Genomic DNA, 27,911 nt, shown 5'->3' with positions numbered 1-27,911 from the left:
GGCGGTTATTTAGATTATTCCATAGCTTTTTATGTCACACACACACACACACACACACACACATATATATATATATATATAGCTAAGTTCTAAAACCCCTACCATAATGAAAGAAGAATTTTCATCGGTAATCAAAATGCAGGCACATTGGCCAGTCAGAGAAAGTGTTAGTGTAAACCGGCAATTCCAGATCACATGAAGGATGGATCCAAGCACTCAGGTGCAGTGGCACACTTTTAGTGTACAATGTGATTGCACCTGTTCTCCATTTAATCACGGGATAGATGACTTTCCAGCTTGGAACATACCTCAGATTTTGCGTGCAATGTGATTGTACACTTTAAGTGCCTTGCTGCACTTGATCACCCACCATATGCTTGGACCACACAGCTGAAAGGCTGTTTCTAAGGTGATCAGCAGCACACTAAAAGTGTGCAATCACGTTGCACCTGATCCATCCTCGACTTGGTGGGCAACCAGACTCTTAAACCATCTGCTGGTTGTTGCGGACCGTGTGGCTGTTGACTTGCAGATATAGCAGGGGAACAGTGGGGGCATGCTAAAACACCATGTGTCCAGAAAGCTGGCGCGTGCTTTTTTCTGTTGCGGACCGTGTGGTTGTTGACTTGAAGATATACCAGGGGAACAGTGGGGACAGAGTAAAACACCATGTGTCCATGCAGAAAGAAAGCTGCCGCGTTCTTTTTTCTGGTGCCAACCAACGAAGTGCTGCGGTAATATAGAATCTCTCAAAGAGCTCTCTCTCTCTCTCTCTCCATTGATGAAAGGGGGCTGGGGAAAGCTTGAACTCTCTGTGTCTGTGATGGTTTTGTCCTTCTTCAAGAATCAGAGTTAACAAACCCAGATTCGAACCGACAACATACTTCTGGGTGGTGCTAACCTTATCGTTTCCTTCCACGAATTCAACTTTAGTTAGTCTCTGTATTCGTTTTTGAATTGTGTTACATCTCATTTTTCAGAGAAAAGACCATGGATATCTTGAACCTCTTGCTGATTGCATCGGTGTCGGTGATAAAAGTGCTGTTGATAACAGGTCTTGGGTCGTTTCTGGCGACCAAGAAGATTGATATTCTTGGTGCTGAGGCCAGGAAGCATCTTAACAGAGTGAGTTGTTCCATACCAACATTGAGAGTTGGCTCCTGTTTGGTATTCTTGGCTCTTTTGCCTGTTTGATGTGTTCTTGATCCTTGCTTCTTTTGCCAAATTACAATGCTATGTTGGACAGAGCAGGGCGTTCTTGTTTTTTACTATTATCTTGAAAAAAATGGTTCTTGCCAGTTGCCACCATGCTTATTTGTTGTTCTATGTGTAATTAATTTCTAATTTTGTCAGAATTTGAGGGAGCTTTATTTGGAAACAGGCACATTTTAGTGTGATGGGAAAATGGGACTGGCAGATCGTTCTTGTTTTGCTTGCATGTGAACTTTCTTATGGGCCTTTTCCAGTTTGAATATGATAAACGGCAAATGGAATTTTGCTTGTTCTGGAAAAGTGGGCACGATCCGTGCTCTTTCTTTTTATTCTGTAGGATAACTTATTGTTGGTTAATGCCCACTTGAAGGTGATCACTTAGGGAGAAAAAGAAAATAAAAGTTTGTTCTTTCCCTTTCCAATGAAAGAGGTTCTCTTTCATAGGAAATAGGGCATCTTTCCTACAAAGGGTGAAACAAACATGTCTACGAGAATTATATGGTGAGACCCACATAATAAATGCTAAAGAAGCAGCTTTCCTGTCAAAATGGGTTCATACCTCCTCAAGTCTTCCCTCCAAAGTGGTCATTTCAAAGGAAAAAGGCTTCACTTGAGTGGGACTGTAACAAACGCCCAAGACCTGTGATCCACTCTCTGTTTTCTTCTGGGAATCAAGATTAAGTGGAAAGGTGTGAGCATTAGCAACAGGGCGAGGAGATTTTGAGAATGATTTTTCTTTTTCTTACCAGTCCAACTTTATTATTGCTGCTGTTGTTGTTGTTGCCATTGTTGTTGTTAGTAGTAATGCTAGTAATATTACCAGTAGTAGAAGTAGAAGCGACCACCGTTGGGGTCGCCCGTGTGGCCAACGGGGGTGGTTGTGAGGGTGCTGAGATGAAGGCACCGGATCAAACCCCATTGGCACCGGGTGTGTGCGTAGCTTTCAGAGGTGGGCCACGTAAGGCAGGGTGATCATGGGCCCCACCCGGGGTTTTCCTTGCTTCGGCGAGGGTTCCTCATCATCGAAAAAAAAAGGTAGAAGTAGAAACAATAATAGCAATAGTGTGATAATCAGTAATGCCAGTAGCAGTGACAGCAGCTGCAGTAAGTGGTGGAAACACCCTTGGGAATGGTGTGATCTTTTTACTCTTTTCCTGATCCTGCATTCTATACTGTACATGATATTGGCTTGGGGATATGGGAAGTTCATGATCAATGAAACATTTGTATTGGATGTGTAGTGAAAAGCTATATTCATTCAAATCCAGTTAGTTGACCATTTTACCTGGTGGTTGTGCTCTCACAAATTGCTTCTATAGTAGTTCTATTATTAATTCTTGGTGGTGGAAGTATCAATAGAATTGGTTTGAAGCAAACACTGGCACCTTATTGATCTTCAACTGATCTTAAACTGTAACATTCTCTATAATTGTCCTCACGTGTCTTAGTTTTGGAACAAGTCATTACCACTTAAGTATCCAAATTAGGATTTTGAGCTAAAATAATGATGAAATTGTGAAAACTTTAGTTATAAACCATATATAAATATGAAACTACCACAAAAAAGGTCTTAGACTTCCACTGTTGATAGATAGAACCGGTTCAATTCAGGGTTCTTGAGTTCGTGTTAAAGATGAAAATCCTCTAAAGACCCCCATGGTGCTGCAGCACTTGGGATGCCAATGTTAAGGAGAAGGCATATATTCTTCACTCTTTCACCATAATCAATTATCATATAGGATGGTGCTATTTCTTTTCAGATTGTCATCAAGGAGAGGTTGAATTTTTCCAAAAAGTCCAAACTGTCCTTACCACTTGGACAAACTTCTGAAAATTCTTAACATCCACTACGGGTAATGTCCTTCCCTAAATAAGTTCATCTTGCATTAAATGGTAACTCAATGATGCCTGTGTTCTTAACCTCCTCTATTTACATCTGTAGATGCACTACCAATGGTGGTTCCTGTTCCATGAAATGCATAATTTCAAGCAACTTTCTCATAAGAATTGAAAATATCGATGTTATTCAATTGTGTTATTAAATCTTCTTGTTATCTGTAGGACAGAAGAAGGTGCCCTTCTCAGTTTTCGGTTGTTTTATTGAGATAACTAAGTGGTAAACAGTATATTTTTTCCCTCAACCATAAACTATGTTTATTCATGTCTAAAATACATGGTTAAAATTCTTGTAGATAATATAATCCGCACCTTTTTAGTGGATAAGCTCTCCATTTGCAATTACTTCAATTCATACATTTATTTGACGCACACACTTAAGAATGTCTTTCTGTGATCACTTGGTCTATTGTATGATTAACTGCTGTCTCATTAAGCCTTCATTTTTGCACCCTTTTTACAATTCAAAATTAGTTTTCACATTTCAATGATTTCTAATCTCTTAGTTGCCTATCTTTGGAAGCTTGCTTCTTGAGAAACTGCTTTGAATGTTTGAATTTAGGCTCTTTGAAAACTTGGTTTTCCTTGTCATACAAAGCATGCTTCCATGAACATCAAATTTTCATCATGAAAATTATAGTTCATTAAAAAAAATTAAGGCAATAGTGTTCAAAGTTTCTTCTCATAGTAAGAACATGTGCGCCAGAATATGCTCTGTGTTTATAAAATAAAATTTTACTTAATAATAAATATTCAATATAATAGTAGTATTTTTAATTACCAATTCTAAGAAACCTCTTATTCAGTTTTGAAATGCCTTGTAACTTCTCTTGTCTCTGATAGGAGTAACTTCTCTCTTTCTGCTTCACATGGACATAAAAACCCTCGTCTTTCTGGGTCACTTTTTCAATTGCTTCTCAATTTTATTTCCCTTTTTACAAATTTGGTTTGAAGTATATGGAAGCATTGAACGGTATTTTCTTCACACTTCATAATCGAATGACATCACTTTGTAAAGAACATCAATCGTTGGGTTCATGTTATAGATGACACATCCTTTTTTTCTTTGTTTTTTCTCATTAACCGGATAGTTTTCTCTGTGTTTTGTGCAAAACTTCTGACTATTGCACTCCATATCTCAGGATACTTGCGCAAGATGACATTATCATTATATTTGATCACACACCACAAGATACATTCCTGTGTATCCCAGTATAACTGGGTACCGGGGACCTTATGACACATAAATGGATGATGTAGATAACTGAGATGAGCATAATCTCCCTCTCATATAAGTTCATAAATTTTTTTTTGGTTCTCTCTTGAACGGGCTGGAATCTCAAGCTCAAGCATATTCATGGAATATATGCATCCAAGTAACGTTCGGTTCTAAAATGATTTCCTTCACATGATTGAATTTCATTCAAGGAGCAAGTGTTTATGGTTTTCACAGCTGAAAAGCAAGCCATAAAGGCTCAAAAATATTATGCACAACTTTTGTTTGGATTTTTGGTGAACCTAACAATATGAATCAACATCAGGGAAATACAGGATATCAGGACACATCTGTTTGTGCATGTAGTCTGTGGACAAAGATATAACTTGATGCATATTTATGCGGATATATGTGGTGTATCTTGATAATTATGAGCCAAATATTATTGATAAACATGGGGGGTTATAGTTTGCGATGATTAGTTGATGCGACTTATAATGTATTGATCCTTATGTTATGGTTATGCTTGTCTATCCGATCCGTCCATGCCTGGTTAAAATAACTTCACCCTATGCTGTGTATGCATCTTCCTATATAAGTTTTTTTCTTTTGCTGCATTATATTATGGTTCTGGATTGCATATTAGGTTCATCTTGTAGCTCTCATTATTAAATGTGCATCTGTGATTTCTAAGACAACTTATGGAGGGCATTTATATCCATGTACAGGTTGTCTTTTATGTATTAAATCCAGCCCTTGTAGCTACCAACCTATCTAAAACAGTCACGTTTGAAAGCATGATCTTGCTGTGAGTTTCTTTGACTCCCTACTTCCATGATAAGAGACTGCTATTTGATGTATAGAAAGTTGCTATCATAATACTTGCCCATGTTGCATTCTTGGTTATATTATTCATGAATATTGTCATCTTTTATGCTGTAATATCATTCTCTTTACTAAGGGTGGAACTGGGATCACATGGTTATACATTTTCTTGTGAGTGAATACTATATATATACACATATACATATATAGAGAGAAAATATTTTCTACCCTCGATAATCCATACCCTCTAGTGTCTGTTAAGCCCTATGGATATGATCTATATGCTCCAAAATTCAACAGTCTACAATGTGTAGAAATTTTCACCATTGAGAAAACTAATGTTTTCATGTCAAACCTACTTGATCAAAAGTTCATTCGCTAATAAAAAGGACCATGCTGAACACACAGCTGTGGGGTCAAATTGATGAAATAAAACTCCCGCCTATAAGTTTTTGCTAAAGATTATAGTACTTTATAGTGTATCCAATATCCCCTGTTAAAATGTATTCTTCAATCATTGTAATTATATATATTTTATATATATTTTATATATATAAAGGTTGATACATATACATATATGGAATATATGTATATGTATCTACCTAATTATATATATAAAATATATATTTCTCTATTATTAGCCGTAGGGGTAGTTTAGTCATTTCACTTATTTTTACGCATATTCTATCTAATGAATATGATTGTAATTCTTATTATTTTTTATTTTTTCTCTGCCCCTCATTGTACTTCTCAAAGTACAATGAGGGGCCCACTCTTAGAGACGTTGGGCCCCTCCAACGTCTATAAGAGGAGCCCCTCCTTGCTTCTCTTAAGGGTTATGAATAGGGGACTTCCCCTTGTATTTTCGATATTCTTGAGGGAGCTTTAGCTCCATTGTAAAAGGGTTTTTACCCTATTTTTCATAATAAAGAAATATTCTTTTAGCCTTTTGGCTTAACCCTTTTGTGGGTTTATGGGTTTAGCACTTTATGTAAAACCCGCATTTAAAAAAAAAATATTATCGGACCCGGGCCGGGTAGGGTCCGGACCCGACCCGGGCCCATCGTCATTAGGGTTTTTTAAAAAAAAAACCGACAGAAGAGAAAGGGTTTTGAGAAAACCCTTTCTCCTGTGCGCCGCACCCCCCCCCCCTCACCGCGCCTTCGACCCGTTAAGGGAAACCCATCGGGGTTTCCCCTTTTGTCGCCCCTCCCCGAGCTCTTTAAGAGCGTTGCGGGAGGGGAGGATCGATGCTCCGCCCCCCTTCTCGTTCCCTGCAGGCGACAACCTCGCCGGCAAACCTACCGACGCCTCCTCCTGCTGGTCCGATCGCCGCCGCCGCTGCGACCACCGCCGGCGATCCGCCCCTTCCAGGTACGCCGTCTCCACCCCCTTCACCTCTCTCTCTGTCATCTCGCCGGAAGGCACGACAGGAGGCTGATGGCCCCTGTCGTGCCCTCCCTCTTCACCTCCTTCTTCTCCTCCTCACCCCCCTCTCTGTCACCTCGCCGGGAGGCCGACAGGCGGCGCACGGCCCCTGCCGCACCCTCCCGCCTCGCCTGTGCCCATCGGAGGCCCGACAGGTGGCCTACGGGGCCCCTGTCGCCTCCCCCTCTCTCTTGAGGTTGCAGGTGAGCCTGCAGGGGGCCAGTCACCCCTGCGGCACCCCTCCTCCCTTCTTTCCCTCTCCTTGAGGGCTTGCCGAGAGGCCGACAGACGGCATACCGCCTGTGTCGTGCCCTCCTTTTTCCCTCTATGCCTACCTGAAGGGTGGCAGGGGACTGACACCCCCCTTGCCGCACCTTCCTCCTTGTTTCGCCGTTGTTCCGTCAGGCAGGGGTCGGGGCCCCTGCCATTTTTTCGTTTCGTCAGGCAGGGGTCGAGGCCCCTGCCAGCTTCCGTTTTGTCTGGCAGGGACTGAAGCCCCTGCCATTCTTTGTTTTGCAGGGGCCGAGGCCCCTGTCGTCCAATATTGTCAGGCAGGGACCCAAGTCCCTGCCATTTGTTGTTTCCGTGAGGCAGGGGCCTCGGCCCCTGTCGTTTGATGTTTCTAGCGAGCAGGGGCCTCGACCCCTGCCATGCACCCCCTTTCGACAGTGGGTTTTGCCCCTGCCACTCACTCTCTGGCAGATCGACAGGGGCTGAGTCCCTGCCGACTGAGTCCTTTCGGTGGGTCGATAGGGGTTGAACCCTTACTACCTCCTATGACTTCCAACTATTCGCAGGATCTAAGCTCTGCAGTTTTCTGACTTCTGGCAGGCAACAACCTAGCCCTTTGCCTCTGTCCGTGATGTCGGAAGATGGGTGGAGGGCCAGGCCCCTACCACCTTCTGTCACCGCCAAGTGCCCTAGCGGACCGACATCCCTTGTTTAATGTCGGGTTGGATCAGGATCACAACCGAGTCCACCAAGCCCCTTCTTTTTCTTATTCGAGTTGCTATTTATTTGTTCTTCACAGATTTGTATGACGAAGCACCCTCGCATCCCGCGGCTCGAGATGTACATTAATATGTTCAATGATGCGTGCAACCCTGAAACCCTCAAGGTAGGGGAAAGTTGTGCAAAAAGGGCAGTATATGAACTGAATTAAGTTGAAATAACTAAAACAGTCATGCTAGATATGCCTAAGTCATACTTTATTTCCTTCCTGTACTTATCTGCCTTGCATATTTACTTGCTTGCACGCTTATTGGTTGAGATATGGATTCGTACCGTGTTCCTTACTTGCACATTTACATGCTTGCTTAGATATGTGACTGATGTATGGTTTCGTACCTCATGCCTTGTTTGCATAGTTACTTGCTTGTTTAGGTATTCAATCGATGTACAAATTTATACCTCGTGCGGTTTGCTTATACTCCTTTCGCTCAATGTGCGATTTTGCATGTCGAGTATTGCTTAGTACTTTGCTATCACGCTATAATGTTCTCATGCTCGTAGTTATGGTATACAAGTCGATGCAGCCTTCTATATATCCTGTCCTTGCTAATTTTTGAAGGATGCGAGTTGCGCTTGTGCACAACAGTTCCTTTTAAAAGGATTCCTTATGCAAATCCAGTTTTCAGATGCACCGTTTTGCAAAGGCGAAAATTGGAAGTCTTGCAAGTTGCGAAAGTGCGACTAAGTTTTTTCAAGACAATACTTGCGAATAAAATGTTTTACAACTATAATGTGATATTTTAATATGATTCAGAAACCCTGAAAAGGGTCACAACTTATCAAGGGTGCAACCTTGCAAAGCAAGCTCAAAGGTTTTGGGAGTTTCAATATATATCAAGTAAGTCTCTCAAATTGCCGTGTCTTTGGAGAACGGAAGCTAGACTCGCAACGATCTCCTGCATGCAATGTGTATCGTCACTTCAAAAGAGTGATTCGAGGCAAATCTCGTATCGTACAACATGCCATTGTGTTAATATAAATTAAAAGACTTGATCTTATGAAACAAAATAATTATTGTATCACTTCTCTTATAAAGGATAAATGTTGGGGTTTCTTTTGAGAAACTGTTTCCCCCGTTTATCGTAGTTGTATCTTTTAATAGGTATGGCCGTACCTTTGGACAGGTACGTCATGTTGGTGTTACGATTGTAACGCCCCAAAAATCCAGGACTTGTAACTTTTTAGAAAAGTTTAGAAAGCTTTGAAATCATACAATAATCAGAGTTTAAATAATACTTCAGCGGAAAATGATATTTTTAAAACCACAAGTCAATGGATCTTGAGCACATTACAGCGTAAACTTTCCTTTTTGTCAAATCCCGCACAACCATTGAAGTCAAATGGTTTAGAAACAGAGTTTCAATAATTGAGAATTCGTTTGTTGAAACCAAGAAGAAGCTTACTAAAACAGTTTTATTAACTCACGGTTTAATAAAAGAGAAATTTTGGAATACCCTTCATACCAAATTTACCAACATGTCCTCAGGAGCGGAACGTCAGGGAAAAAGCTCTATCTTGCTCTCATCACGCCATCGTGCCATCGCAGACTGTATTACCTATCCAAAACTTGCCCATAAAATGGGTCAGTTTCACTAAAAACTGGTAGGTGCACAGACATGACAATATTGAACATAATTAAGCAGAATAATTTAATATGTCAAGTAGACAGACAATTATATAGCAATTTAATTTCAACAGATTCACAGAGCAACTATCATGAACACAATGTTAAAATTATTACACGCATTTTACTGGCACCAGTAGGCTAACTATTACAAGCAAAGCACTGCACAAGAAAGTTAACTAGCAAAATACAATGCTTCATCAACCATACACACAATTCCATAAGTATTGAACTTGTTGTACCCTATAACTTTCATATGTGCATAACTAAACACATTGCGATCAGATTTAACTTATGTTTCGATATTAACTGGCAAAGCGGGTACGCACAAGGCACGACTCTAGAAACAGCCTAGACTGATCCGAGGGTTTATTATGTTATGTATTTTATGATAACCCGGATAGCTGACTGAGTCCGCACCTAAGGGGACGGTCGGTGACCAAGAGAGAAATCCCCAAAGCAGCATAAACAATGGATGCATCCCAAACATGGAGAGCTACCACCTAGGATAATTATGGTAGTCTCATTCCCCTAACTCCGATGACTGGGGAAGCCGAGTCTTTTGCTCGTAACTGCCATTAATGGCCTGTCCATCGAAGTTTTGTACCTTCCTGTCCTCTCTCCTGACAGGAGTCAGCGATTCGAATGAGTATATCAGGGGTAGTTAACTGAAGACTCATTCTACATACTCTGGTCTTTCGACCCACTCGAGTATCTTGCCGGTGAAGGCGAAAACATCACTTATTTAGGTGATCACAACATTTTGTTATTTGCCCTCATCGAGGTTGCCACAACCTACTCATCCAATCATCGCAACGTAAGAAGACGTACTTGTCAAAAAGTACGGTCGTACATGTCATAAGTACGACTACGATGAAAGGGATATGGTTCCACAAAAGAAACCCCAACAGATGTTATCTGCAAAAGAATTAATACAACACAGCCTGGCAAGATAAATCTTGAATTCACTTCAACAACATTTTTCATATTTCATGATGCAAGGTCATCTCGGATCTCTCGTCCGATCAACAAAGTACTTAACATGTTGTGCATGTCTAAAAGTACGCCATACTGAACCAGGGAGGTCTGTGGGCTTCTCAAAAGGAATACCCAACACCCAACTTCAAAACAATTCAAAGAATATAGGAGTGCTCATTTGGCACGATTCATCCTTAAAAGCCATAATGCCACATTAAGTCATTCACACAAGACACAACACTATCAATCTTACATCCAAAATTTATCTTAGTATCGACATGTTACACTAGATTGATACATAAGGAATGGGTCCTTCAACAGAACCCCACTCATTCATATGCTCATGCCCATGATCAGGGTTATTCAAAATGAGCCGCAACTTGAGTCAAGGTTATAAAACATTTCTCCCAAGTGTGTGGACTTGGGAGGGGCCAAATGTGACTTCGCAATCCTGCAAGACTTAATCATACTTTGCAAAAGTTGTGCATTTTGAAGAGCCCTGGGTTTGCAGAAGGAAATCCTCTTTAAAAGAACTATAGTGCACAAGTGCAACTTCTGGTGTTTTGAAAACAGGTGATAACAGGATAGGCACAAGACTACATTTATGTAAGTACATATTTACCATGAGTGTGAGCATATGCAGGTTATAACATGTCAACAAACAACTCTCGACTTGCGATGCCGCACATCGAGGGAAAAGCACATAAGTAATACATGAGGTACCAACACCATACATTGACCACTTAGACAGGCAAACACATAAGGTCATAAGTAATACACGAGACACAAGGTCGTATCTCACCCAAAGGAAACGTGCAGGCAAAAATGGATGCAAGCAAACAAGAGCATATGTATTTCAAGAAATACGAAACCACACCTCAAATTCATAAACACTCCGCAAAATAATAATCGAATAATGAAATTGTACATCCACCCATAGAAAGGTACAGGCAAGTATACATGCAAGCAATTTAGGGCATAAGTATTGCAAAAAGTGCGAAACCACTTTCAACACGTAAGCAAATACACAATTTAATACTCGAAGAGTAAAACCGTACCTCGACTAATAAACATGGAGACAAGAACAATAAGTCACGCAATAGCAGTATAAATCTAAGTACAACTAGCATAGACATTTTAATTATTTCAACTTAATTAGATCTTATTGCCCCTTGTGCGACTTTACCCTACCTTGGGATGTCGTGCAGCTGCGTACGCCTACGCGTGAGGATAATACGAGGATTGAGCAGTGGAGCACGATCGGGACCTGTTGCGTAAATAGGCAAGAGTGTTAAATATTCAATTTTGCTAATATAATTAATGGTGCGACGAGGACATGGGTAGGTTTAGGCGACAGGGACGAGCCACTCCCGAAACAGCAAGATGGCAGAGAAAGAGCCATTGCCAAACATAGCGAGGCGGTAGGGGGGGCGAGCCCCTGCCGACAGCACTGAAGCGGTAGGGGTCGCACCCTTGCCGACAGCAGCGAAGTGGCAGGGGTGCTAGCCACTGCCGACAACAACGAATCAGCAGGGGGCTAGCCCCTACCGACCACACCAAAGCGGCAGGGGTCGCACCCCTGCCGACAACAACGAATCGGCAGGGGTCGCTCCCCTGCCGACCACACTGAAACGGCACGGGGTCGCACCCCTGCCGACGACAGCGAATCGGCAGGGGTCGCTCCCCTGCCGACAACACTGAAACGGCAGGGGGTCGCACCCCTGCCGACGACAGCGAATCGGCAGGGGGCCAGCCCCTGCCGACAGCAACGAATCGGCAGGGGTCGCTCCCCTGCCGACCACACTGAAACGGCAGGGGGTCGCACCCCTGCCGACGACTGCGAATCAGCAGGGGGCTAGCCCCTGCTGACAGAAATGAATCGGCAGGGGTCGCTCCCCTGCCGATTACACTGAAACGGCAGGGGGTCGCACCCCTGCCGACGACTGCGAATCGGCAGGGGCTAGCCCCTGCCGACAGCAGCGAATCGGCAGGGGTCGCTCCCCTGCCGACAACACAGAGACGGCAGGGGGTCGCACCCCTGCCGACGACAGCGAATCGGCAGGGGTCGAGCCCCTGCCGTCCGGCGAAAGGACGATGGCAGGGGGACAAACCCCTGCCGAAGAGAGACAGAGAGAGAGAGATCGGGGTGAAGGGGTGTCGCAGGGGCCCTTGGCCCCCTGCCGGCACTCCGGCGAACCCCCAAAAGAGGGAAGGGGACGACAGGGGCCCTGTAGGCCCCCTGTCGGGTCTCCAAAGGCAAGGAGGAAGGTGGGAGGGCGCGGCAGGGGCCGTGCGCCGCCTGCCGGCGTCCTGGCGAGGTGACAGAGAGGGAGATGGGAGGGGGAGAAGAGAGAGGAGGAGACCGAGGTAGAGGGCGTACCTGGAAGGGGAGGAGGCGAGGTGGCTGGCGACCGACGGCGTGCGCAGGGAAGGGGGAGGCGTCGGTCGTGGTTGCCGCCTGTAGGGAACGAGAAGGGGGGCGGGCATCGTTCCTCCCCTCCCGCAATGCTCTTAAAGAGCTCGGGGAGGGGCGACAAAAGGGGAAACCCCGATGGGTTTCCCAATCGGGCCGAAGGCGCGGTGGGGGGATGCGGCGCACAGGGGGGTTTTGTTTTAAACAAAACCTCTCCTGCGTCGGGTTATGAAACCCTATCGCAGGCGGGCCCGGGTCGGGTCCGGACCCGACCCGGGTCCGATAAATTTTTTTTTTTTTTTTGAAATAAAAACGTGGGTTTTTACAACGATGATCGGTTGAGAGGTATATGGTAACCTCGAAATGTGTTTTGGCACCTTATTGAAATCATGTAATGTTGATGATCGCCTAACAGGCAAGATGCTCGTGAGGGTCTAAAGGACTAGAGCATGACAAATATGAAATTGAATTATTGTACTGTGTACTTTTACAAAGCAGATGTGTTGGGGATTTCATATGAGAAATCCATTCCCCTCTCATCGTGATTGTACTTTTGAACATGTACGTTGTGTATTACGATGAGTAGGATGAGGGGTCCATGTTTACCTCGAACGTGCAATGGCGCGTATAACACACATAATGGTGATGGTTTCGCCTTCACAGGCAAGATGCTCGAGTGGGTCGAAAGACCAGAGCATGTAGAACGGGGCGGCGGTTAAGAAACCCCCGTCGTGCTCGTTCGACATGGTTCGTCAAGAGAGAGGACGGATGGTACAAAACTCCGATGGACAGGTCCTTTAATGGCAGTTACGGGCAAAAGACTCGGATTCCCCAGTCATCGGAGTTAGGGGAAATGGGCTACAAATGGTAGCTTACAGTTGGATGCATCCACAGACCACCTATGCCTTTGGGGATTTACTCTCTTGGTCACTGGCCATCCCCTTAGGAGCAGACTCAGTCAGCCATCCGGGTTATCTAAAACACATAGCATAATAAACCCCTGGACTGGTCTCGATTGTTTCTTTGTTTCGTGCCTTGCGCGTACCCGCCTGGCCAGTTAATATCGAAACATAATTTAAATCTGATTACACAATTTGTTGAGTTATGCCCATATGAAAGTTATAGTGTGTAACAAGTTCAATACTTATGGAATTGCGTGTGTGGTTGATGTAGCATTGTATGTTGCTAGTTAAATTTATTATGAAGTTCTTTGCTTGTAATAGTTAGCCTACTTGTGTTAGTAAAATGCTTGTAAAAATTCTAGCATCGTGCTCATGATAGTTTTCTCCATGACACTGCTGAAAGCGAATTGCTATTTAATTGCCTGTGTACTTGACATATTAAATTATTCTGCTTAATTATGTTTAATATTGTCATGTCTGTGCACCTACCAGTTTTTAGCGAAACTGACCCATTTTATGGGTAGGTAATGGATAGGTAATACAGTCTGCGATGGCACAATGGCGTGATGAGATCAAGATAGAGCTCTTTCCCTGACGTTTCGCTCCTGAGGACATGTTGGTAAATTTGGTATAAAGTGTGTTTCAAAATTTCTCTTTTATTAAACCGTGAGTTAATAAAATTGTTTTAGTAAGCTTCTTCTTGGTTTCAACAAACGAATTCTCAATTATTGAAACTCCATTTCTAAACCATTTGATTTCAATGGTTGTGCAGGATTTGACAAAGGAAAGTTTACGCTGTAATGCGCTCAAAGTCCATTGACTTTGGTTTTAAAAATATCATTTTCCGCTGAAGTATTATTTAAACTCTAATTATTGTATGATTTCAAAGCTTTCTAAACTATTCTAAAAGTTTCAAGTCCTGGATTTTTGGGGTGTTACAACTTGGTATCAGAGCGACAGGGAAAATAGTGATTCTTGACCATCCGACATCTGCATCGCACAGTAAGTACTATCGATTTTGTTGTTTTGTACTTAATTTGATTAAAATATTTTGCTTCGATTTAGATGTTGTATAATGAGATGAGCGAGGCAATAAATGTTTTGACTGGAGCCGTTATGCATCTCCAATCTATGGTTCAGAACTTGAGTGATAGTATGACTGGCGAAAACACCTTCCAGGGTCAGTGCGATAAACAGATGGATAACCATTAAGTTATCCCTAATCTATTGTACCCCTGAAATTCTATTGTTTACTCTTTCTGTGGTAAGGTGGACCATTCAGTGAAAGAATGCCGCCATAAGCGAAAGTACGATGGGTGGCAACTGGCCACACAAGGCTTGGAGCAAGGGAAGCAGGTTAAAGATATTCAGAACAAAAAGTCAGTTGGTAGTAAGGAAGTTAGTAAATGCCGACTTGCCAATAATAGAATGCAGGGATCCCCATCTAAGAAACAAAAGCAAGGCAAAGGAATCAAGCTACATCGATCGTCTAGTCGAAAATGCTCAAAGTGTAATTATGGTCATTCGGGACAACTATGCCCTCGAGACACTGGAGGTTGTTTATATTGCGGAAAGATGGGGCATTTCGTCAGAGTTTGTCGCAAGAAGGAAGCAAATCTGAAGAAGTGAACCGCGAAGGAAAACCAGCAACAACCCAAGCTGCCTCACTAGTAGCAATGAAAGTAGGGAACCGTGTTTATTTTCATCATGACGGGTTAGGTAGGGAATTAGTGAATAAACACTTTAATAAGTTTGGGTAAGACTTTTTATTTTCCAGTACGGATCTTGTCAAGTAAAAGTTTATTAATGAAATTACATATGAAGTTTGTTCAACCAGACCCTTATGATTATGATGCTTATGCAGGTGAATGACATGTTACGCCTACAACTGATTAGTTTTTGAGTAGTTGACTTGTTACGCCTACAAATGATTAACTTTTAGGTGGTTGACTTATACGCCTACAAATCATTAGTTAGACTATTTAGAGGAATGACACCTCACGACTACAAACACTTAGTTTTTATGATACATCACGCCTACGTAGCGGTGTTGCAGGGAGTTGCATTATGATTGTTTGTGAGAATATATCATACCTGTATAGCATGATTGATGAATATCATATTGGACTAAAATGTCTTGTAGATCTGTGCGTGTGTTTCACACTAATATGGTCGAATGCGATGTGCTTTGAGGTAAAAATATATATGCATATGATGGTGCCATGATTTGGATGTCTTTGATGCATATAGAATTTGAATTCTGTGTGCATAACTTGAACCGCGTAGAAGTTACGTATCTTGAGGTTTAGTGGATCCTTGTTATATACCAGATCACATGGTATAAAACTCATGCTTTGAGGTTAGATTTGGATAATGAAATGCTCCTGGTGGCAATGATATAATGCATAGGATAATATGCTTTTGTATGATATGATTGAAATGCATGTGACCTCAAATTTTGAAAGTATGGAACCTTATTGGTGAAATGTGTGATTTTTGATGTATGTGCCATATGAAGTAATGTGATGCTCATTGAGGATATATATGCTTGTGCCCATTATTGGTGGCTATCGACTCTGAGAGTGGTCATTTGTTTTGATGCATGTATCATTGATTTCGGTACCTGTTGAGGACCTTGTCCGCAAAGGATTCTCTGCGAGGGCATGTATGATCAAGATCAGGTAATCCGACTAGAGTGGTGAATCTCTGTGAGGAAGTACACTGTCCAAGATCGGGTAGCCGCAAAGACGGCGAATTCCTGTGAGGAAGTATATTTGTCCAAGACCAGGTAAACCATCTAGGGCGGTAATTCCTTGTGAGGTGGTACATTTCCCAGACCAGGTGATCCAACGTGGAACTTGTAGATTTTGATTTCGTAGAGAATTATGGTGTGTTTTGATGCTCTTCTGAGAGCATTTGATATAGTCAGTTATGAATCTTTAAATTTGGCTTTCTATTGTAGCATGGTTATATACTGGTTTTAAATTAGAGAATCAGATCCTTGTTGATTCTAGGTCTTGATATGAGGTTATGTTTTTGTCTTGTATGAAAGTTAGGGCCATTCTAAGAATGATAACTTAAGCGAAGATAGGACAACTGGCCGCGCAAGGCCTTGAGATATGAGGATAAGTTGAGGCTATTCCGGACATAGAGACCCTTAGAAATAGTAAGGGTAACGAACGACAACTTGATTATGATAAAGTATAGAAACTCCCATTCAAGGAACGTAAACAAACTAGAGCAATGTCTTGTTGTGTCTCTTCATTCGTATCGAATCGAGTAGAAGGTGAAAAAAAAAAATTCTTACAGTCTTCTGCCAAACCCTTTTTGTGACTCCGTATAAACTCTTGCGAAGACATAAATTATTAACAAAATTACCCACATTTTGTTCGATCGAGTTGTTGGCTTCGAACCTTTCTCAGGAATTTATTATGTGCTATCCTGATTACTTTAATAGCATACGTGTTTCAGATCACTCACACATATAGTGTATCCTCATTAACAACAATTAACTAAGAACCAGATTGTTGGAGATAATCTTTTAATGATATTTCGTGGACGAAATTCTTTTAAGAGGGGTAGGATGTAAAACCCGCATTTAAAAAAAAAAAAAATTTATCGGACCCGGGCCGGCCCGGGCCCATCGTCATTAGGGTTTTTTAAAAAAAACCCAACACAAGAGAAAGGGTTTTGAGAAAACCCTTTTTCCTGTGCGCCGCACCCCCCCCCCCTCACCACGCCTTCGACCCGTTAAGGGAAACCCATCGGGGTTTCCCCTTTTGTCGCCCTCCCCGAGCTCTTTAAGAGCGTTGCGGGAGGGGAGGATCGATGCCCCGCCCCCCTTCTCGTTCCTTGCAGGCGACAACCTCGCCGACAAACCTACCGACGCCTCCTCCTGCTGGTTCGATCGCCGCCGCCGCTGCGACCATCGCCGGCGATCCGCCCCTTCCAGGTACGTCGTCTCCACCCCCTTCACCTCTCTCTCTGTCATCTCGCCGGAAGGCACGTCAGGAGGCCGATGGCCCCTGTCATGCCCTCCCTCTTCACCTCCTTCTTCTCCTCCTCACCCCCCTTTCTGTCACCTCGTCGGGAGGCCGACAGGCGACGCACGGCCCCTGTCGCGCCCTCCCGCCTCGCCTGTGCCCATCGGAGGCCCGACAGGTGGCCTACGGGGCCCCTGTCGCCTCCCCCTCTCTCTTGAGGTTGCAGGTGAGCCTGCAGGGGGCCAGTCACCCCTGCGGCACCCCTCCTCCCTTCTTTCCCTCTCCTTGAGGGCTTGCCGAGAGGCCGACAGACGACATACCGCCTGTGTCGTGCCCTCCTTTTTCCCTCTATGCCTACCTGAAGGGTGGCAGGGGACTGACACTGTAACGCCCCAAATTTCAAACTTGCGAACCCTTTTCAGAAAACAGGCAAGAGACTAGAAATATCTCTTTCCTTCAGAGTTTGTTTATGAAATCAGCGGAAGATTTGTCTTTGATAAATCATAAGGCAAGCTGACAACTTTGGGCACGTTAGCTAAAAGAACCAAAACTGACAAGATTCGGACATCCTAAGAGAAATCCGATACGAACCCCAAGCGTCCAGGACGCGAGCTAAGAGCAGGAAGAAGAAGTCTTGAAGCCATCTTGCAATCGCCCGTAGTGTACCTAATAAACACCTGTACCCATAGAATGGGTTAGTTTCGCGAAAAACTAGTAGGTGCACAAGAGAGACTACAAGGAACTGAATTAAGTACATTTAATTTAGTAGGCTATGCAGTTTAAAGCAGATATGCAGTTAAACAGGTAAGCAATGCAAGCAGGTGAATAGTGCAAACACGTAAGCAGTACAAGCGAATAAGGCGTGCGAGCGAGTAAGTAGTGCAAGCGAGTAGGCAGTGCAAATGCGTAAGTAGTGCAAACAGTAAGCAGTTCAACGCAAGTAAGCAGTTCAAAGCAAGTAAGCAGTGCAACTGACCAATGCAGCATACGATCCATTTGATCGTAAGTTGAGAACTACTACGCAACAAGCTTGTCCTCGTTCCTAGAACGAGGTCTTCGCATCTAATCACCATCAGGACATCGTTTGTCGCTCACTACTTCTAACAAACGCATTGTCCTGAACAACCTTAATCTATCCTCATCTCTCAAAGTCTTACGCGGCTAACCGTCACCGGTTATGACGCACTAAGGCGTCATACTTTCTCAGAGAAGCTCACCCTTCCGTAGAAGGTCCAAAACATGATCACTAACTCAAATCACTAACGATCTGATTCTCACTTCTGAGTCATGCACGTAATCATGTTAAAACAGAAAACCGAAACTATGAATTCATAGTTGGCTATCACAAACAATCTCAGAAGATCGTCACAGCTCACCATAACTTTTTATGGTAAGCGAAAACACAAGATCCACGTCGGATCGTTCGGTCCGAGAGATATACGACCGGACAAGGAATTACCGCCCTAGAGGGTATACCTGATCTTGGACCCTACACTTCCTCACACGAGTTTACCGTCTTTGCAGCTACCCGTTCGTGGACAGTGTACATCCTCACAGAGAATCTCTCCGTCTAGCCGGGTCACCCGTTCTGGGAAAAGTATAACCTCACAGCGAAACCTTTGGGAAACCGGTCCCCAACAGATGCCATATCCAATGAAAATCATTGCGATACACGCATCAACATAAATGACCCCTCTTGGGGTCGATAGCCACTAATACGAACAACAAGATCAACGCACGGATCACTTGGTCTGGGACATGTATAACCTCACAAGGAATTCCGCCCTAGATGGTATACCTGGTCTTGGACCATACACTTCCTCATAGGAGTTCACCGTTTTTGCGGCTACCCGTTCGTGGACAGTGTACATCCTCACAGAGAATCTACCACTCTAGTCGGGTACCTGGTCTTGATCATACACGCCCTCGCAGATAATCCTTTGGAGATCAGGTGCTCGACAAACACCCTACTCGGTGATACACGCATATATACAATCGACTGCTCCGAACAGTTGACTGCTCTCGAGGTCAGTAGCCACAATATGGGCACAAGCATGTATATCAGCAATATGCATTGTATCACTCCGCGCAGAAGCATATAATCCTACGCATCGTATGATTGCCACGAGGAATATTGCAATCCTCAAATAGGCCCTCAAAGCATGTGTAAACGACACATGAGAACGCGCAGATATGGCAATTCAGTTGATTCTATGGGCGAAGGGTAACTAACTCTACCCGTCAGCCAAACAAAACAACTGAATAAGACAAACACTCATAACAATGCTCGTAAAACATATAATTACCATAAAATGGCTCAGTCCATGAACAAGTAATTAAATTAACCGTAAGGCATAAACCATTACATCACAAGCCATTCATAAGCAATCCTACGGCAACAATTATATCACAATACGTAAGCAGCTTATAAGACAAGCGGCCACATCAATCCTAGTTGCCACCAGTTCGTAGATTACGAGCTGTATGCAATCACATCAATCATAAGAGATGCAAGCCAACAAGTGTTACGCTACAATAAGCACCAAACAGTTCGACCAAGGGATAAAGCAAGTCACATGCTAATATGTAGCAACTGGTATAATGCTATTATTATAAGCATTTAACTAGCATGAGAAACTCCTTATTACTCCGCAAAGAACTGCGTAAGCAGTTTAACCAACTAGAGTAATGCCTTGACAGGCGTGCACAGTTCAATGAGTAGCATACTGAACTATCGAGCAAGCAAGCGAATTAGTAGTGCAAGCGAATCAGTAGTGCAAGTGAATCAGTAGTGCAAGTGAATCCGTAGTGCAAGCGAATCCGTAGTGCAAGCGAATCTCACGACCCATGACCAGTGTGAACAGACCTTATGTTTTGATAATTACTGGCCTGCGGGTACGCGCAGGCAAAACATAGAAACAACTGAGACTAGTTCGGGCGTCTGTTATTCTATGTATTTTCGATAACCCGAATAGCTAGTTGAGTCCGCTCCAAAGGGGACGACATTAGTCGAGAGAGGATTCCCCAGATGCTGAAAAGCAGTGCCACGGATGCATCCAACTTCTGCAGAAGTGTTGAGCTAACTTGTGTAGCCCCTATCCCCTAACTCCAATGACTGGGGAGGCCAGATCTTTGCCCGTGGGGTGGTTGTTAACAACCTGTCCATTAGAGTTTTTTTACTGATCTGTCCTCTCCCTTGACAGACAACCAGAAGCGAACGGGTGCGTTAGGGGTTGCTTAACTAACGACCCATTCTATGCTGTGGTATTTAAACCACTCGAGCATCTTGCCTGTGAAGGCGAATGTGAGGCCATTTATGTGATTACAGCATTTTGCATTTAGCGTTGTTCGAGGTCGCACGACCGTCTCATCCGATCATCGCAGTACTAGACGTGTCGTGCACGACTACAAGTACTCTAGGATGAAGGGGGTATAGCTCCTCAATAGAAGCCTTAACATGAGTGTTTCACAAAGATGTAAAGTTTATCAACTTTACTCTATCTTTTGAAACAGCAGTACCTTGTGCCAACGTGATGCATGTGATTATCTCGAATCACATCCGCTATCGGGGTATCTACATGTCTCGCATGACTCGATACCGGCCTCGATAGACGGGATACAGGTCTCTCAATAGAACACCCGCTAAGAAGTTCGCTTGAACCTCCAATTCGGGATCACCCGAGATATGCCAAAAAGGCGAGCAGAACCAGTCAGTCACATCCTTCCAAATGCTTCGATTTGGAGCAGTCTTTGATGCTTTTGCGCAGCTCCCTGAAACCTCAAGTCGACTCTGCAGGACTGCACGCACGAAGAGCCAGGATCCTTGTGAGGTATCCCTCTCCTCAGACGAGGATGTATCGCCAGCTCCCAACTGAACTCTTGTCGCAAGAGTGAGTGATAGATGTCTCTTGCATCCTCCACGAGGATGCCTTTAAGGCATACGCAAAGAGCAAGAACCTGCACGTCATCTGCAAAAGCAAGGCAATACCAACACATATGCAAAAGCAAGAGCCTAGGCGCAACGGCAAAGTAAAGGCGGTAAGCAGAAGTGCAACGCAAACCCTCGCACAACGCGCGACGACAAGTAAAGACTGTAAGCAGGAGTGCAACGCAGAACCTTTGCACGATGCGTAACGGCAAAGTAAAGAAACTGTAAACAGGAGTGCAACACAAAACCTGTGCGCGATGCGCAACGGCAAAGTAAAGGACAAGGATCGCGAAACTACGTCCTTGAGTTAAATGTGTACTCGTATAAATATATATGATATATATATATATGCATATATATTTATTTAATTGTCCTTTTTAGTTAATTGAACTCAATTCAATTGTCCAAGTCTTATGTGCAATCTTCCTCTACCTTTGAAAGTTGCAAGCTTGCTGTCATCCGCGGATGTACGCGATTGGCGGCTCGGGTCGCGGAGCGTGAGCAGGATCCGTCGTACGAGCTGCAAAAGTAACGATCTTAGCAAGCTAATACCAAAATAGAAAGTCAGGGGCACTATCACCATCCTGACGTAAGGGAAGCAAAGGCAGGGGCATTGTGCACATGTGCACCTGCTATAAGCGCAAGGAGCAGGGACAGGGCCATGAGCCCCTGCTGACATGTTGTCAGCGAACAACGGGGAGGCAGGGGGTCGCACCCTTGCCCGAAGAAGACAACGAGGGAGGCTTCGCCCTGCCAGCCAAGAGAGCAAGGAAGCGAGGCCCTTCCCTGCGAGTCACTAAGGGGGAAACAGGAGGCCGCACGTTGCCTTTCAACAACGAACGGAGGCCCGCCCGACGCCAATGAAAACCGAGGCGAGGGGGCTTGCCCCGGCCTGCCGAAAAACAGCGAAGGCAGGGGCGATGCCCCTGCCTAACGAGAAAAGAGGCACAGGGAGGGCTCGGCCCCCTCCCTTGCCGTAACAAAGAGCAGGGAGGGGCTCAACCCCCTCCCCCGTCAAAACAAAGAGCAGGGAGGGGGCTCAACCCCTCCCCTACCGTATCACGAAGCAGGGAGGGGGCTCAGCCCCTCCCCTGCCAAACGAAAGGGCAGGGAGGGGGCTCAGCCCCTCCCCTGCCTAAAAGGGAGCAGAGAGGAGGGGCTCGGCCCCTCCCCTGCCGTGACAGAGGGGACAGAGAGGAGGGGGCCGAGCCCCTCCTCTGCCATAACAGGAGGCAGGGAGGAAGGGCTCGGCCCCTCCCCTGCCTTGACAGAGGGCACAGAGAGGAGGGGGCCGAACCCCTCCTCTGCCGTAACAGGAGGCAGGGAGGAGGGGCTCGGCCCCTCCCCTGCCTTGACAGAGGGCACAGAGAGGAGGGGGCCGAACTCCTCCTCTGCCGTAACAGGAGGCAGGGAGGAGGGGCTCGGCCCCTCCCCTGCCGTGACAAAGGGAGCAGAGAGGAGGGGGTCGAACCCCTCCTCTGCCGTAACAGGAGGCAGGGAGGAGGGGCTCGACCCCTCCCCTGCCGTGACAAAGGGAGCAGAGAGGAGACTGCAAGGAAAAGGGGGCGTACCTGGTGGTCGTCGACGATGGCAGCGTCGGCATCGGAGGCTGTCGCAGGTGGCGGCGGCGTTGACGTCGGGTCGACAGGGGCCTCCAGAGGGTGCAGAGACGAGAGAGATCGAGAGGCGGTTAGGGAGAGAGACAGTGAGGAGGGGGGTTCGTGAACCTCCCTCACCTCCCTTCCCTCGACCTTAAGAGGCACGGGAGAGACGGTCGGGGTGCCCGACCGCCTGTCCCCCCTTTTGATCCGGGTCGGGTCCAAAACTGGATACGACCTGATTCATTTTTTTTTTTTTTTGCTTATTACAGACACCCCCCTTGCCGCACCTTCGCCCTTGTTTCGCCGCTGTTCCGTCAGGCAGGGGTCGGGGCCCTGCCATTTTTTCGTTTCGTCAGGCAGGGGCCGAGGCCCCTGCCAGTTTCCATTTTGTCTGGCAGGGACTGAAGCCCCTGCCATTCTTTGTTTTGCAGGGGCCGAGGCCCCTGTCGTCCAATATTGTCAGGCAGGGACCCAAGTCCCTGCCATTTGTTGTTTCTGTGAGGTAGGGGCCTCGGCCCCTGCCATTTATTTCTTTTGTTAGGCAGGGGCCTAGGCCCCTGCCGTTTGTTGTTTTGGCAGGCAGGGGCCGAGACCTCTGCCGTTTGTTGTTTCGCCAGGCAGGGGCCTCGGCCCCTGTCGTTTGATGTTTCTAGCGAGCAGGGGCCTCGACCCCTGCCATGCACCCCCTTTCGACAGTGGGTTTTGCCCCTGCCACTCACTCTCTGGCAGATCGACAGGGGCTGAGTCCCTGCCGACTGAGTCCTTTCGGTGGGTCGATAGGGGTTGAACCCTTACTACCTCCTATGACTTCCAACTATTCGCAGGATCTAAGCTCTGCAGTTTTCTGACTTCTGGCAGGCAACAACCTAGCCCTTTGCCTCTGTCCGTGATGTCGGAAGATGGGTGGAGGGCCAGGCCCCTACCACCTTCTGTCACCGCCAAGTGCCCTAGCGGACCGACATCCCTTGTTTAATGTCGGGTTGGATCAGGATCACAACCGAGTCCACCAAGCCCCTTCTTTTTCTTATTCGAGTTGCTATTTATTTGTTCTTCACAGATTTGTACGACGAAGCACCCTCGCATCCCGCGGCTCGAGATGTACATTACTATGTTCAATGATGCGTGCAACCCTGAAACCCTCAAGGTAGGGGAAAGTTGTGCAAAAAGGGCAGTATATGAACTGAATTAAGTTGAAATAACTAAAACAGTCATGCTAGATATGCCTAAGTCATACTTTATTTCCTTCCTGTACTTATCTGCCTTGCATATTTACTTGCTTGCACGCTTATTGGTTGAGATATGGATTCGTACCGTGTTCCTTACTTGCACATTTACATGCTTGCTTAGATATGTGACTGATGTATGGTTTCGTACCTCATGCCTTGTTTGCATAGTTACTTGCTTGTTTAGGTATTCAATCGATGTACAAATTTATACCTCGTGCGGTTTGCTTATACTCCTTTCGCTCAATGTGCGATTTTGCATGTCGAGTATTGCTTAGTACTTTGCTATCACGCTATAATGTTCTCATGCTCGTAGTTATGGTATACAAGTCGATGCAGCCTTCTATATATCCTGTCTTTGCTAATTTTTGAAGGATGCGAGTTGCGCTTGTGCACAACAGTTCCTTTTAAAAGGATTCCTTATGCAAATCCAGTTTTCAGATGCACCGTTTTGCAAAGGCGAAAATTGGAAGTCTTGCAAGTTGCGAAAGTGCGACTAAGTTTTTTCAAGACAATACTTGCGAATAAAATGTTTTACAACTATAATGTGATATTTTAATATGATTCAGAAACCCTGAAAAGGGTCACAACTTATCAAGGGTGCAACCTTGCAAAGCAAGCTCAAAGGTTTTGGGAGTTTCAATATATATCAAGTAAGTCTCTCAAATTGCCGTGTCTTTGGAGAACGGAAGCTAGACTCGCAATGATCTCCTGCATGTAATGTGTATCGTCACTTCAAAAGAGTGATTCGGGGCAAATCTCGTATCGTACAACATGCCATTGTGTTAATATAAATTAAAAGACTTGATCTTATGAAACAAAATAATTATTATCTCACTTCTCTTATAAAGGATAAATGTTGGGGTTTCTTTTGAGAAACCGTTTCCCCCGTTTATCGTAGTTGTATCTTTTAATAGGTATGGCCGTACCTTTGGACAGGTACGTCATGTTGGTGTTATGATGATCGGTTGAGAGGTATATGGTAACCTCGAAACGTGTTTTGGCACCTTATTGAAATCATGTAATGTTGATGATCGCCTAACAGGCAAGATGCTCGTGAGGGTCTAAAGGACTAGAGCATGACAAATATGAAATTGAATTATTGTACTGTGTACTTTTACAAAGCAGATGTGTTGGGGATTTTATATGAGAAATCCATTCCCCTCTCATCGTGATTGTACTTTTGAACATGTACGTTGTGTATTACGATGAGTAGGATGAGGGGTCCATGTTTACCTCGAACGTGCAATGGCGCGTATAACACACATAATGGTGATGGTTTCGCCTTCACAGGCAAGATGCTCGAGTGGGTCGAAAGACCAGAGCATATAGAACGGGGCGGCGGTTAAGAAACCCCCGTCGTGCTCGTTCGACATGGTTCGTCAAGAGAGAGGACGGATGGTACAAAACTCCGATGGACAGGTCCTTTAATGGCAGTTACGGGCAAAAGACTCGGATTCCCCAGTCATCGGAGTTAGGGGAAATGGGCTACAAATGGTAGCTTACAGTTGGATGCATCCACAGACCACCTATGCCTTTGGGGATTTACTCTCTTGGTCACTGGCTATCCCCTTAGGAGCGGACTCAGTCAGCCATCCGGGTTATCTAAAACACATAGCATAATAAACCCCTGGACTGGTCTCGATTGTTTCTTTGTTTCGTGCCTTACGCGTACCCGCCTGGCCAGTTAATATCGAAACATAATTTAAATCTGATTACACAATTTGTTGAGTTATGCCCATATGAAAGTTATAGTGTGTAACAAGTTCAATACTTATGGAATTGCGTGTGTGGTTGATGTAGCATTGTATGTTGCTAGTTAAATTTATTATGAAGTTCTTTGCTTGTAATAGTTAGCCTACTTGTGTTAGTAAAATGCTTGTAAAAATTCTAGCATCGTGCTCATGATAGTTTTCTCCATGACACTGCTGAAAGCGAATTGCTATTTAATTGCCTGTCTACTTGACATATTAAATTATTCTGCTTAATTATGTTTAATATTGTCATGTCTGTGCACCTACCAGTTTTTAGCGAAACTGACCCATTTTATGGGTAGGTAATGGATAGGTAATACAGTCTGCGATGGCACGATGGCGTGATGAGATCAAGATAGAGCTCTTTCCCTGACGTTTCGCTCCTGAGGACATGTTGGTAAATTTGGTATAAAGTGTGTTTCAAAATTTCTCTTTTATTAAACCGTGAGTTAATAAAATTGTTTTAGTAAGCTTCTTCTTGGTTTCAACAAACGAATTCTCAATTATTGAAACTCCATTTCTAAACCATTTGATTTCAATGGTTGTGCAGGATTTGACAAAGGAAAGTTTACGCTGTAATGCGCTCAAAGTCCATTGACTTGTGGTTTTAAAAATATCATTTTCCGCTGAAGTATTATTTAAACTCTGATTATTGTATGATTTCAAAGTTTTCTAAACTATTCTAAAAGTTTCAAGTCCTAGATTTTTGGGGTGTTACACAGTACACTTTATGTGCTTTTGGTTGCCTTTTAGTGGGTTTGTGTATTTGCACTTTAAGTGTGCATTTATGGGTTCATTATCGAACCCTTTGTTTTCTAACATCCCCCCCCCAACACACACACATATGTATATATGGGTGTTTGTGTGTAGATAGTCAAATTGCCATGATGTCTGAATGAGTTTTTTGTTTTTCCTTTGTTTTTTGTTGTTTCTCATGAAACTAACCTTACAGATGTAATCTGCATGGTTTGGTTAGTGGAAATCAGCTCTTGATTCATCCCATTATGACATGTAGGCATGATTTTATAAGCCTTGAAAAAACAACAGCCCACATTTTTTGATATTTCTCGGCTCATAAAATCATTTTTTTTCATAGAAAAGCATGATCCAAAAATCAGTCCCTAAAATTTGGACCATGTTGTACGATTGGGATAGCATCAACATAACCAGTACATCTATATCATAGCCACCTATATCATTCAAGGTATTTTCTCGGTAAGGGTATTTCTCAAAGAGTTTTTCAAAATCTCAAGAAAATCTTGGGAGTTTACAAATATTGAAAAAAATATAAATAATAAACAAAAATATAATAAAATAATAGTTTTGCATGATTTTTCTTGCAAAAAAATAAAGAAATAAGTTTTAGAAGGTTTTAAAATATAAAAGAAACAAAAAACAAGAAAAGTTATGCTTAAATTATGAAAAAATGAGATTTTCCCAAAAATATTGTGATATTATTACAGCATTTTAGGTATTGGCAATATTTTGAAAATATCTCGATAAATTGCAGACAATATCGGCTGACTTGATATCATGATATTTTCAAAATATTGGCGATATAGGTGATAGTATCTATATACATACATACATAGATACATAAATACACACACACACAAACATGCACACACACATATATAGGTAGATAGATAGATATAACACATATGTATCTTGCCTTTAAAATATATAAATTGGGTATTTAAAGAAATTGAGAATTATGTATCCATGCATATCATTGTTTTGTGTTTGTCTAAAATTTATCAAAATCAATATATAGTTTAATGCATTAGTTGTGTCATATGGTATAATATTGCCTGCACTCTGTATAAAGAAGTTACATCCTCACTCCTTTTAGTTATATATTTCTTGCCCTGAGGATGGACACTTCATGCATTATATGGTTCCTAGGTACTGCCTCCT

At 44.0% G+C, this 27,911-nt stretch overlaps 1 protein-coding gene across 1 annotated transcript in view; it reads left to right on the top strand.

Annotated features, from left to right (window-relative positions):
* Positions 1–710: 710 nt before the first annotated feature.
* The window catches only part of LOC149830260 (protein PIN-LIKES 3-like), a 72,464-nt gene continuing 45,263 nt past the window's right edge, over positions 711–27,911 (top strand). The window contains exons 1-3 of the mRNA XM_090016404.1: positions 711–893; positions 981–1,125; positions 5,053–5,132. Coding sequence (XP_089872530.1) covers positions 991–1,125; positions 5,053–5,132 — 215 coding nt within the window. The 5' untranslated portion in view covers positions 711–893; positions 981–990. The remainder of the gene's footprint in view (positions 894–980; positions 1,126–5,052; positions 5,133–27,911) is intronic.

Source organism: Nuphar pumila, chromosome 8 (genome assembly GCF_984573655.1).
Source record: "Nuphar pumila chromosome 8, dmNupPumi1.hap1.1, whole genome shotgun sequence".
NCBI classification, from domain to species: Eukaryota; Viridiplantae; Streptophyta; class Magnoliopsida; order Nymphaeales; family Nymphaeaceae; genus Nuphar; species Nuphar pumila.
The sequence above is the reverse complement of the archived record's forward strand: the minus strand, read 5'-3'. Positions and strand labels throughout refer to the sequence as shown.